This window comes from Lathyrus oleraceus, chromosome 5, assembly GCF_024323335.1.
Source record: "Lathyrus oleraceus cultivar Zhongwan6 chromosome 5, CAAS_Psat_ZW6_1.0, whole genome shotgun sequence".
Taxonomy (NCBI): Eukaryota; Viridiplantae; Streptophyta; class Magnoliopsida; order Fabales; family Fabaceae; genus Lathyrus; species Lathyrus oleraceus.
This window is the reverse complement of record NC_066583.1, coordinates 363067150-363078242: the sequence shown is the minus strand read 5'-3', so window position 1 is coordinate 363078242 and position 11093 is coordinate 363067150. Positions and strand designations below refer to the sequence as shown.

Genomic DNA, 11093 nt, shown 5'->3' with positions numbered 1-11093 from the left:
ATAGAATGAGTCAATATAAATATAATACTAACGAATATATATCTCTAATTCCATTTTAACATATGATTGTAGTGTAGCCTAGCAGTGGTCATACTAATTTGGTAGTTATACAACTTAGGTTCGATTCCTTGTTTTTACATTTTATGTATATTTTTACTTTAAAAAAAATGCCACCACATTGTTTTTAAATTTAATTTAAAATTGCAATTAATTTAATAAATATTTTCTTTTATTAATATATTGTATAGATCTATGAAAAATTTTAAGATGTAATTTTGAAAATATTTATATTTTTGTATCATTGTGAATCGCTACATTAATAAATTTGAAATAGTAGTTGTGAGACTTTGAATTTATAATTTTACATTGTTGATTGTTTATTAAATAAAACACTTCATTATTAATATTGTGGAAATTGTTCAAAAAAAATTTCTTTTATTAAATGGTATGAACTTTTTTTTATAAATCGAAGACGGTAAGAGAAGAAAGACACGAATAACTAAACTTCGATAAATCAAATTTCTACATAGTATTTTTTATCATCTTTGTCTCTATATATTTAATTTTATTTACAATTAAATAAAATGTGTTTTTTTTTAATTTGTAGTGTTTTCATCTATTAAATATCTAATTTTAAAATAGAACAGAGCCTCCAAATTGATTGGGACGACCCTGGTGAAAGGATTAGAAGGATTCAATGGCTTGTGTCCACGTTCAACCAAAATGGAGAAGTGCGTGAATGAGTGGATATTAAGACTGACAGAGAAGTTCACAGGATGATGCATAATATGTTCAAAATTGTTTTGATGGTTGCAATCGCTTAGTTATAGTAATGGTATTTTAATTGTTTTAGTAATGGTATTCCAACGTCGGATTCCGAAGCATAGTCAACATCAATCATCCAAATCGTACACACATGATGCCAAATTTAATTACTCGTTTATTCTTTGATTCATTCTGTCTTTTAATCGTATTTATACAGAAAATAAACAGCTATCAGATGCATGGTTTCGTAAGTGGCTTTGATACCACTGAATGAGAAGAGCGATCCAAAATGCAACGGAATTTAAAATTTCTCCTTTAGTGATCCTTATGAATGAGCATGATCAGTGATAGAATTGTTACCTCTTGTGGAGATTGAAACCTTTGGTGCGGATCTACGAAGCGATCACGAACGTTGAATGGTGACAACGTCTCTACTCAATCCACACGAATGGATTCTTTCAATCTCAGTGCTAGCTGCTACAAATGAAGGCTTTGTGTGTGTGTGTGTGTGTGTGTGTGTGTGAGAGAGAGAGAGAGAGAGAGAGAGAGAAACAAAATTACAACTGCGCAAATGCTTCTGCACAAGGGTTCTATTTATAGAACCACTTGTGTGGGTTGCAAGCTAAAAATCCCACTTAAGTGTATGTGGCTCATATCTTATGATATGTCAAAATCACTTAAGCGTGTGGTACCTTACCATATTTCGTATTCTACTTAAGTACACCTTACCTTACGATGTTCTACAATTCACTTAAGTGCACCGTACCTTACGGTGTTCCTTAGTTAATATATATCTCATCAATCCATCCTTTTGGGTGTGACCCTGTAGGTTTTCGCGACATTAGCAATTATATTAAATCACGTATTTAACATAATAAACAGTGAGCAGTATCTAGCAACACATCACTTCTATCTGAGACACGAAAATATCATGTGATCTGACAAATCCTTTTGTGATAATACTTATGTGTACAATTACCCTTTTGCCCCTATGTCTATATTGAACACAAGGCATAGACCGTGTCATCCTTGTCCAGTTTAATATTGGGCCCGTAGACATTTATCCTGTTACGCAAGATGGGCAAATTCCATCTAGGTCACTCATGTCCCTTAGCATGCTTCGTGGAGTACCCATAAACTGTCCTTATGGTCATCCAGTTACGAACAATGTTTGATCAGTAATAAAGCACTCGACTCTACATCTAGGGTCCATAATGGTTTCAGGTCGAGTGGTGGTATACACCCCTATCACCATGAGAATAACTTATGACACTTTGCATAACATTTTATATAGTATTCTCATAGCGGGTCAATCCAGTATAAATATTACTCTTAATATTCATACCTATGTTTAAGACTTGATAACTCCTTATCCATGACCCATGAGATGTGATCATCAGTCTGTATGCATAATAGTATTAATGTTATCCCACTTTATAATAAAGCTCGACTATGGATACTTTAAGAATAATGTCCTTATGTTTAATGGGGTTTCATGATTAAGTCACACTTGATACATTAAATAGACTAGCTATTCTAGGGACTTTATTAAACAAACATAATAAAGAAAAAGCCTTTTATTATTAATAAATCATTCAATACAAGTGTAACACCTCAAAATTTGCCCTCCTCTTCTTGGGACTAGTTTAGCATATTGCATTTCATGTTTTAGGACATTATGCATTTGCATATTGCATATCATGTGGAAATAATGAAGTCATCCTCCAAAGTCTTTTCAGAGATGGAGAAGTGATGTGGTTCAAGCTTGAGGATTTCTATGGACTGATTGTCAACCATCTGAGGGTTTGAGCTTCAATTAGGGTTTTCTTGATCCTTCAAAGGTTTAGTATTATCTTGTTGGCAAGGGTATATCACCATCATGATGGTTATGTCATCATCCAGGGTTTCATTGTGCTTGATCAGTTTCCTTTGGATTAGGGTTTTGACCTCTAGTCAACCCTAATCACTGACTTCTTCCAGTCAGAGCTTCTCAAGGAGATGAGGTATTTGTTTTTGGTTTAGATCACATGATCATTATGAAGAGCTTATTGGAGCTAGGGGTTCATTTCTGAGCCATTTCCTCAGGTGATAGAGGCTCAAAGTCTACAGTGCATTCTCAAGTCATCTAGGGCCCATAAAAGTCAACTGAAAGTCAACTGAGGGCTAGGAGGGGGAGAAATGGTTTGAGACACTTCATTCATGTTCAAAAGAGGTTTATTCATCATGTCAAACACATACCTTGAAGATTTTGAAGCCAAATCAAAAGTTTCCCAAAGTGGAAAGTGACCTGTAATTGAAAGTTTCCAAAAATAGCAAGTTTTTGGACCATCTTCAACTTAACTTTCCAACATCAAAGAAGCTTCAAATGAAATTTTGTCCAACAGGAAAGTTGAAGATCTTTCTCTCCCATTTCCAAAAGGTCCAAGATCATGAGCATCTGATGAATGGTTGAGGAGTTATGAGCAAATGATCACCAAGTGTGCATGGAACTTCAAAATGCCATAACTTTTGAACCAAAGCTCCAAATTGAGTCCCTCTTTTTGCAAATTGCATGTCATGACCTATATTTTCTAAATCCATCATTGCATTGCATGAAATAATATCACATGATCATTTGGCCATTCATATGCATTTTGGAGGGAAATTGGGGAATTTAAATTTGGTGCAAGCTACAAGCCTAATTCCAATCCCATTGTGTTCATTAGGTGATTTTGAGTGAATGTGAAGCACTGCATGCTACTGTTCACGTGTGAACTAAGCCATGCACCTTCATTTTTCATTTTTTACAAAACACCCCAAATGTCCTTAATTATGATTAGTACATGTCTAATTGTGATTACAATGTCATTAGCACATGGTATATAAGACAAATCATAACAGAATTTGGCATAATCACATTTCTAGATCTAGAAATTTCTTTTCCCTCCAAAATTCTCTCTCATTGGAATTCAAATTTTCTCCACACAAACACATAATTTCTGCATAGATCCATCATCATCATGGAGTTTTGAGCTAGATCCATACATTTTTTGTGGAAATTGAGCAAGGTTTGGAGTTGTTCAAGTGCATGTGCATGTCAATGGAAAGTTCAAATTAAGCAAGATTCAAGAGGATTCAAGTGTTGCTTTTCATTCAAAGCTTCAAGGCAAGGATACTGAAGAAGGATTGGAGCTTTTGGAGGCTTGGATACACTGTTTTGGTCACTGCAAGTTCAGGTTGGTGAAAATTCGAACCTCATAATTCTTGATTCTATTGCCATGATCTTGTAGATCTTTTCATGATGAGAATTCTGGTATAAATTTCATTAAAAACGGATGAATATTGATGAAGTTATGTTGAATTAAAGTTTGAAGTGGTGAAACTTATTTCCTTCGATTTGCTTTGATCATGAAGAATTAAGATGTATGATTGTGATATTCTTGATGTACGCGTTGAGATCTTTCATTTGGTGTACCTGTTTGCAATTTCTGGAAAAAAATTCATACGTGGCACTGTAGCGCCACCGTCTCAACGAAGGAGACGGTGGAAACCACCGCTGGTGAACAGTCCTGGCCACCATCTGCAAACCCTAAGGGCTGCGCTCTAAAACGACGTCGTTTCAGTCCAGCGCGCCATACCTGCTTCGATTCCCTGGCGCAACATTGGCAATTCTTTTTTGATTTTTTCAGCCTTGGCCAAAACGACTATGTTTTAGTGCGTTTCCATCCTCTCTTCGATTCCAGCCTCTAGCATTTTTTCAAATTAACCTCTCCTTTTCCATTTCCCTCCATTTTCTCATGCATTTTTCTTCATTAATTCATATTTTTTTTATCTAACTTCAAAAAATCATAACAATTTGAAAATGCATCCAATTTAATCCAAATTTTTTGCCAAATGTTCATCTGGATGTCTATTATTTTTTGGTTGTGATTTCATGATTTTATCATTTCCGGATTTTTTATTATGGACTGTTGATTGAACATGTATGCAAATGTGACATGTTGTACCAATTCTTTTGTGAAATGCTCATACATTGGCCAATTGATTTGAAATTTGGTATGCTAATTCCCAACATGTTGCATGATTTTTGAGGCTTAGTTTGGTATTTTTAGCATTTTTCATCCCTGTTTTAGACACATGAATGTATGGTGTGGCAATGTGTGTCACACATTTTGATGTTGATCTTGTTCATTTTCATTGATATGTCAATTGAGCTCTGTTGATTCCAATTTTTTGCATGATGCTTGTGTTTAACATGTTGTATTCACATAAAAATTTTCATGATTGTTTGATTCATTTCTGTTTTAATATGGAATTTTGATTCTTGATGTCCAATTGTGTGCTTTGTAATTGACTTTGCCATATCTTGCTCATGTGATGACTTTGCTTGATGATTTAGACTTGGTCCTTTTTAGGACATGTTCTTGTTTGATTAAAGATGCTTCATGTTGAATATCCACTTCTGTTTTGACTTTTTGCTTTGCCTTTGACCCTAGTCTTGGTACTAGTGGTTTGTACTCATCTTTTGAGCTTTGTATTTCAGGTTCAAGCTATTACCTCTAGTGGTTGATGCAATCTTATGACTTGAGATGCAAATTTGCTTTGTCCACTAACCTTTCTTGTGTTGTAGGTTTATTGGTGTTGAACTCACTTGAGTTGTTTACACATAGGACTTGTATTGTGTACATATGGGTTGGAACCACTGTTGATTGTCTGTTTGGTTTGTCTGAGTACAATATTGACTTGTTTGATTTTCTTACAGGTACTTTAGTTGCTTTAGCTCATTGCTTGAGCATTGCTTTGCTTGTGGTTGGCATACCACCTAGGTAACCATTCTATTCTCCATGTAGTCTGGAAGTCCTGCCGTTTCTTTTGGCAGGCACCTGTGTGAAGCCCTCCTTAAGAGGCAATGTTTGTGATTATTTATATTTGTGCCATGTACTTCAAAGACCTCCTAAGTGAAGAGGCATTGGCAGATAGAAGGGATTTGCAATCAATCCCCTGCTATTCAGTTGAGTCTTTCATTATGCTCGCACTACGTGCTGAGGCTTTTGAATAAACACCCAAAATCTTGTATAGTCAGTCAGGTGCAATAGGGTCCCTCATTCTGGACCCCCACACCTTCTTTGATTTAAGCTCACCCAGGCCAGGGTTAAGAGCTATGAGGTCTAACCCTCATTACCTTTCATCTGCTCACCCTGACAGTCAATGTCAGTGGTTAAGAGCCTCGGACACCCCTTTCAGTGTTGGCTTGTTTGTCGAGGTTGATATGACCCCTTGACTAAAGCCCAGTCTTGTATGAGCCGCTTGTTTGCATATAGTGTGTGATACCTATTCACCTGTGATGTTTAGTTGCTATTTATTCGTTGTTTCAACTTGCTTCCTGTGCGAGTTAGGATCTGTTTAGATACCTCAACCTAGGACTATTGTGGATTGCATGACAACTATTAGGCTCGAGTCAGTCTCCCTTTTAGTTTGTTATTTCCCGGTCTCTGGTTAGGAGAAAGTTTCTCCCCTGTTAAGGGGAACTACGTCACCCTGATCCTCATACCAGATGAGGTACGTAGGCAGGAGATCGTGCGAGATCTCTCCGGGCGCCTTTTTTTTTTCTTCTTTTTGTGTGTGTTTTGCTTGACAGCTATTAGGTCCGAGTTCCAGACTCCCTAGTAGTTTGTGTGTTCAGCCCTTTTGTTTTTTGACGTCTCAGCGTCTTCTTGGTGGTTTGTGTGACAGTTATTAGGCTCGAGTGTCAGACTCCCTATTAACTTGTCTGTTTGATAACCTTTTTGTGTGTGTTAGGAGATGGATGTAAGACCAGCGATTGGCCTTCCGTATCCTATTTGCATTTGTTTGTTCGGAGTTGGACGTAAGCCCAGCCATTGGCAGTCTGTTTCCGTTTGTGTGTTTCTTTTGACGTCTCAGCGTCTTTGTATTGTGTTTTGTTTCGGCGTGCGTTAGCCGAACTACGAGTGTTCTGATTCTTCTCTGGATAGAGAAGATATGTAGGCATAGGATGCGATGTCCTAGCGAGCATGTTTCCCATTCCCCCCGAACTACGTTGACTCTGATGTTTGTTTCTGACAAACTACGTAGGCCCAGGATGCGACATCCTGCCGAGCCCGCTTCCTCCGTCTTCTTCCATCTGTGTTTTATTCCAGTGTGTGTGCATTCTTTTGAGCAGTTATTTAGCAACCTTATTCTATTCTTTTGAGCGTGGATCCCGTCGAGTACGACAGACGTGAGGGGTGCTAATACCTTTCCCTTGCGTAACCGACTCTAGTACCTTGTAATCTTCGGTCGTAAGACCATTCCTTTCTAGGTTTACTTCGAGCGTTTCCTTTCCCTCCTTTGGGATAAATAACGCACGGTGGCGACTCTGTTTGTTTTGTTTTTCCCGCCGGTTGTTTTTCGCGTTGCGACAACAATTACCAAAAGTATTGACCTCTAGGGCTTACATGTGATCGTGTTAGAATTCGACAATGAGTATCATAATTCCTAGTACCGATCGAGAGTAGGATATGATTAGGTTTTGTAAGTCCCCAAGGTGGGCATTTATAAAACTCCAGGGGTAGGTCCCACCGTAAAACCCTCCATAATGGATAAGGTTTAATAATTCACTCTACTTGACGAGACTAGCCTTGCCATAACATATCTAATTGACCAGGTAGCTAGAAGCTAATCTTCATGTGTTGTGTAATCAATAAGACAGACACTCTCTTATACGCTTTCCCATTACGAGTAGGGTAATAGGTGATTGCGTGATCACACATTGTGAGAACTTAAGAGTTCTAACCTCTTAGTTTGCTCTCATGATATGCGAGTATAATATTAGGTTAATGAGTAATAATAGGCACCTTTGATCGAGTAGACCCATAAGATATGGGAACTCCACTGAGATAAGTTGTATCTCACTACATATTCAATATTTCAAGTGGATCGGGTAAGGATAAAAGTAAAGGAAAGGCATGAAGACTTTGAAGACCTTGTTGTTTTGACTTTTGTTTTCCTCTACATCTCTTTATCTTTTGTAGAATTGTATCAGACATCCTTTATATGTACACACTGTATTTTGTATCTTGGTAAATGTTATCCATATATTTAGATGTCATTCATATAATGTATGTACTCAAAACCAGTTTAACGGTTCACTATAATATCATTCTAGACGTGTATTATGTTGGGTTGTTACAATTTTGAAAGAAAAGAAATGAGACAATGACGAAGGTAAATAATATATTAATTATATATTAACTAGTTTTTTTATGTGATTGTATTCTTGAATAAAATATTTATGATAAAATACATTACAACATTATATTTTAATTGAGCATACTATGATAAATCTATAGTATTTATAATCAATGTATTATATTTCAAATATTTATAATGACAAATCTATAGTATTGGAGGGGATACTATGATAGAATGCATTACCTATAAATAACCAAGGAATGCCCTTGCTACCTAATTATTATTAATGTATGGATGATCAAGGATGAATTAAAAGTTGAAAACTTGCTTCTATAAAATTTATGTCAGCTTATTCAAATTAAGAGGCAAGGGAGTTCACGTCGTGGATTAATGTGTCCTCCGAAAATAAGCATATGATAATTTGACCAAGTTATATGGTTGTTAGGTGGAAAGAAGTAACATGATTTTATTCTACAATTACTTTGAAAATATATTCAAACATTTCATTGTTGTCTTAACATTCAAAGAAGTGGATCTTATATAGAAGAATAGTTAACAATTATCAAATTCTATGAGTATTGAGACAAAAAAAAAAATTAAAGTCATTCCATAATCATAGGCATAACACGTTACTAAATGATTTGTATTAGGATCTTCAAACTTTAATAGTTTGTAGTATTAAACAAAATACTATGCTTAACATTTTTCTTAATTATATACTATATGAATTGTTATGCCTACAAGTATGTCGATGTCAACTCAATAATAATTGTTTCCATGATATATTAAATCAACTAATTTATTGTTGTTGAATATTTCAGTTAATCTATTTTTTAATTTTCAATTTCTATAATAAAATTATCAAATTAAACAATATTTCTCAGATTTCAACTAGTTTTATAGAGAAAAAAAAGTTAAGTGTCACTCTTCCATGCAATCATTCATTTTCAGATATGTCATAATTGTGTCTCTTTAAATAAAAAAGAAGTTGAAGCATGTGTCTTACTTATGCCATGATGGATCAAGAGCAATTGAGTTTTTCAAGGAACCATATTTACCACACACCCAACGCAAGCAACCACACTCTCTCCATTCTTCCAAATCTACCCCTAATTATATATAAAAACACTTTAACTTAAGTGCAATAAAGTAATTTCATCATTTTCACATCTAAACTATGAAATACTCTCTGCCTATAAAATCTCTCAAAACCTCTCATTGTAACAAACACTCATTTCTCACATCACAGTTTCTCCCTAACAAGTTCAGTTCAGTTGTTTCTTTCATATAAATATGGTAAGAAACAACCCCAATGTTGTAGTTGTAACCATTCTATTTCTATTATTATCATTACCATTAGTCTCGTGTGAAGAATGTTCATCGAAATATGAAGGTGGTTGTCACGATAAAAATGAAGCACTAAAATTAAAGGTAATTGCAATATTTTGCATATTATTGTCAAGCATGATTGGTGTTTGCATTCCGATTTTCACAACTTCGGTTCCGGCTTTAAAACCCGACGGAGACTTGTTCGTCGTTATAAAAGCTTTTGCATGCGGTGTTATACTTGCTACCGGTTATATGCACGTGATGCCAGATTCATTTGCGGATTTAACTTCTCCTTGTTTGCCTCAACACCCTTGGCATAAATTCCCATTCACCACTTTCATTGCTATGATCTCCGCCATTTTTACTCTCATGGTTGATTCATTTTCTTTAAGTTATTTTAAAAAGAAACTTCCTATGTCTTCTTCTGTGAATAATTTGGAAACGACAAAGGAATTGGAACTTGGTCATGTTCATGGTCATGGTCTTGCGATTGCAAATGGACATGAGAAGAATGTGAATGCCGAACAATTGCTTCGATACCGTGTTGTGGCTCAGGTTAATTAATTTCTTTGTTATTAAATCTTATATTTATGTTGAGTTTCTTGTTTCTTGTTTCTTGTTTTGTTGATATGATGTGTGTGGAATTGGGTTCAGGTTTTGGAGTTAGGAATTGTGGTGCACTCAGTAGTGATTGGTTTGTCAATGGGTGCTTCGGAGAATCCTTGCACAATAAAGCCTCTCATTGCTGCACTTTGCTTCCATCAACTCTTTGAGGGAATGGGTTTGGGTGGTTGCATATTACAGGTATTATTATTATTATTGTTATCACTATTACTATTATTATACGACTCTAATGTGTTATGTATATTTTTTACAGGCTGATTATGGAGTGAAGATGAAAGTGATAATGGTATTTTTTTTCTCAGTGACGACGCCATTTGGGATAGCATTAGGGATTGGATTATCAGAAGTGTATAGTGACACTAGTCCAACTGCACTAATTGTAGAAGGGGTTCTAAATGCTATTTCTGCAGGGCTTCTCAATTACATGGCACTTGTTGATTTATTGGCTAATGAATTTATGGGTACAAAGTTGCAAAGTAGAATCAAACTTCAATTATTGTGTTATATAGCTGTTTTTTTAGGCGCAGGAGGCATGTCGGTTATGGCAATTTGGGCTTAAAATATAATAAACTTAGTTTAATTCTTACTCATATAACTTTTATGTTAGTTAATTGTAACCATTTTTTTAAAGAAAAGTATGGTTTCCAATTATTCTAGTTTAGTCTAGGAATCACGTTTTTGTGACTTTATTATTTGATGGAATATAGTTACTTTGTTTATAGTTCATTCTGATTTTGCTCATTGGTGTTGTTTTTATTTTTTTTACATGTTTTGTTATTCTTTATTTGCTTCATAGCATTCTATAATCCATAAAAGAATGTGTATATCCTCATTCTTTCATGAGCAAGAGTTTATAAGCAATTGAGATTCATTAAAGGTCACCAAAGTAGATGTTTCCTGACTCATACATTAAAAAAATAAAGCATATTTGTCACAAATAAATAAATATAACACAGTAAAATTTTGATTTTTTTTTAAAATAACCATATTTTTAAAATTAAGTTTTTAAATAATCATTTAAAAAAATAATAATCACTTTTCAAACAGATGAACTTGCGCATCCACTTAGATTACAAAGGATTCGAAAATATTGAACGGAGGCGTCATGGTTACTGACGCATGCATGTGTAGTTTAGCAAATGCGCCATGCATATGACGCATGCATGTGCTTGTGTGTGTGGTGCCTAACCCTCTGGCGCATGCAT

The 11093-nt window shown here is 35.2% G+C and overlaps 1 protein-coding gene across 1 annotated transcript; it reads left to right on the top strand.

Moving 5' to 3' along the window:
* The first annotated feature begins 9204 nt into the window (after positions 1-9204).
* LOC127079190 (fe(2+) transport protein 1) lies at positions 9205-10447 on the top strand. The gene is made up of 3 exons (XM_051019611.1): positions 9205-9819; positions 9919-10068; positions 10142-10447. The coding sequence occupies exons 1-3, from the start codon at positions 9229-9231 to the stop codon at positions 10445-10447; spliced, it is 1047 nt and encodes a 348-aa protein (XP_050875568.1). The 5' UTR covers positions 9205-9228.
* The last annotated feature ends 646 nt before the right edge of the window (positions 10448-11093 follow it).

Coding starts and splice junctions, on each gene's coding strand:
- LOC127079190 (XM_051019611.1), top strand. CDS start 9,229: ATGGTAAGAAACAACCCCAATGTTGTAGTTGTAACCATTCTATTTCTA. Junction 9,820..9,918: donor GATACCGTGTTGTGGCTCAG/GTTAATTAATTT, acceptor AATTGGGTTCAG/GTTTTGGAGTTAGGAATTGT. Junction 10,069..10,141: donor TGGGTGGTTGCATATTACAG/GTATTATTATTA, acceptor TATTTTTTACAG/GCTGATTATGGAGTGAAGAT.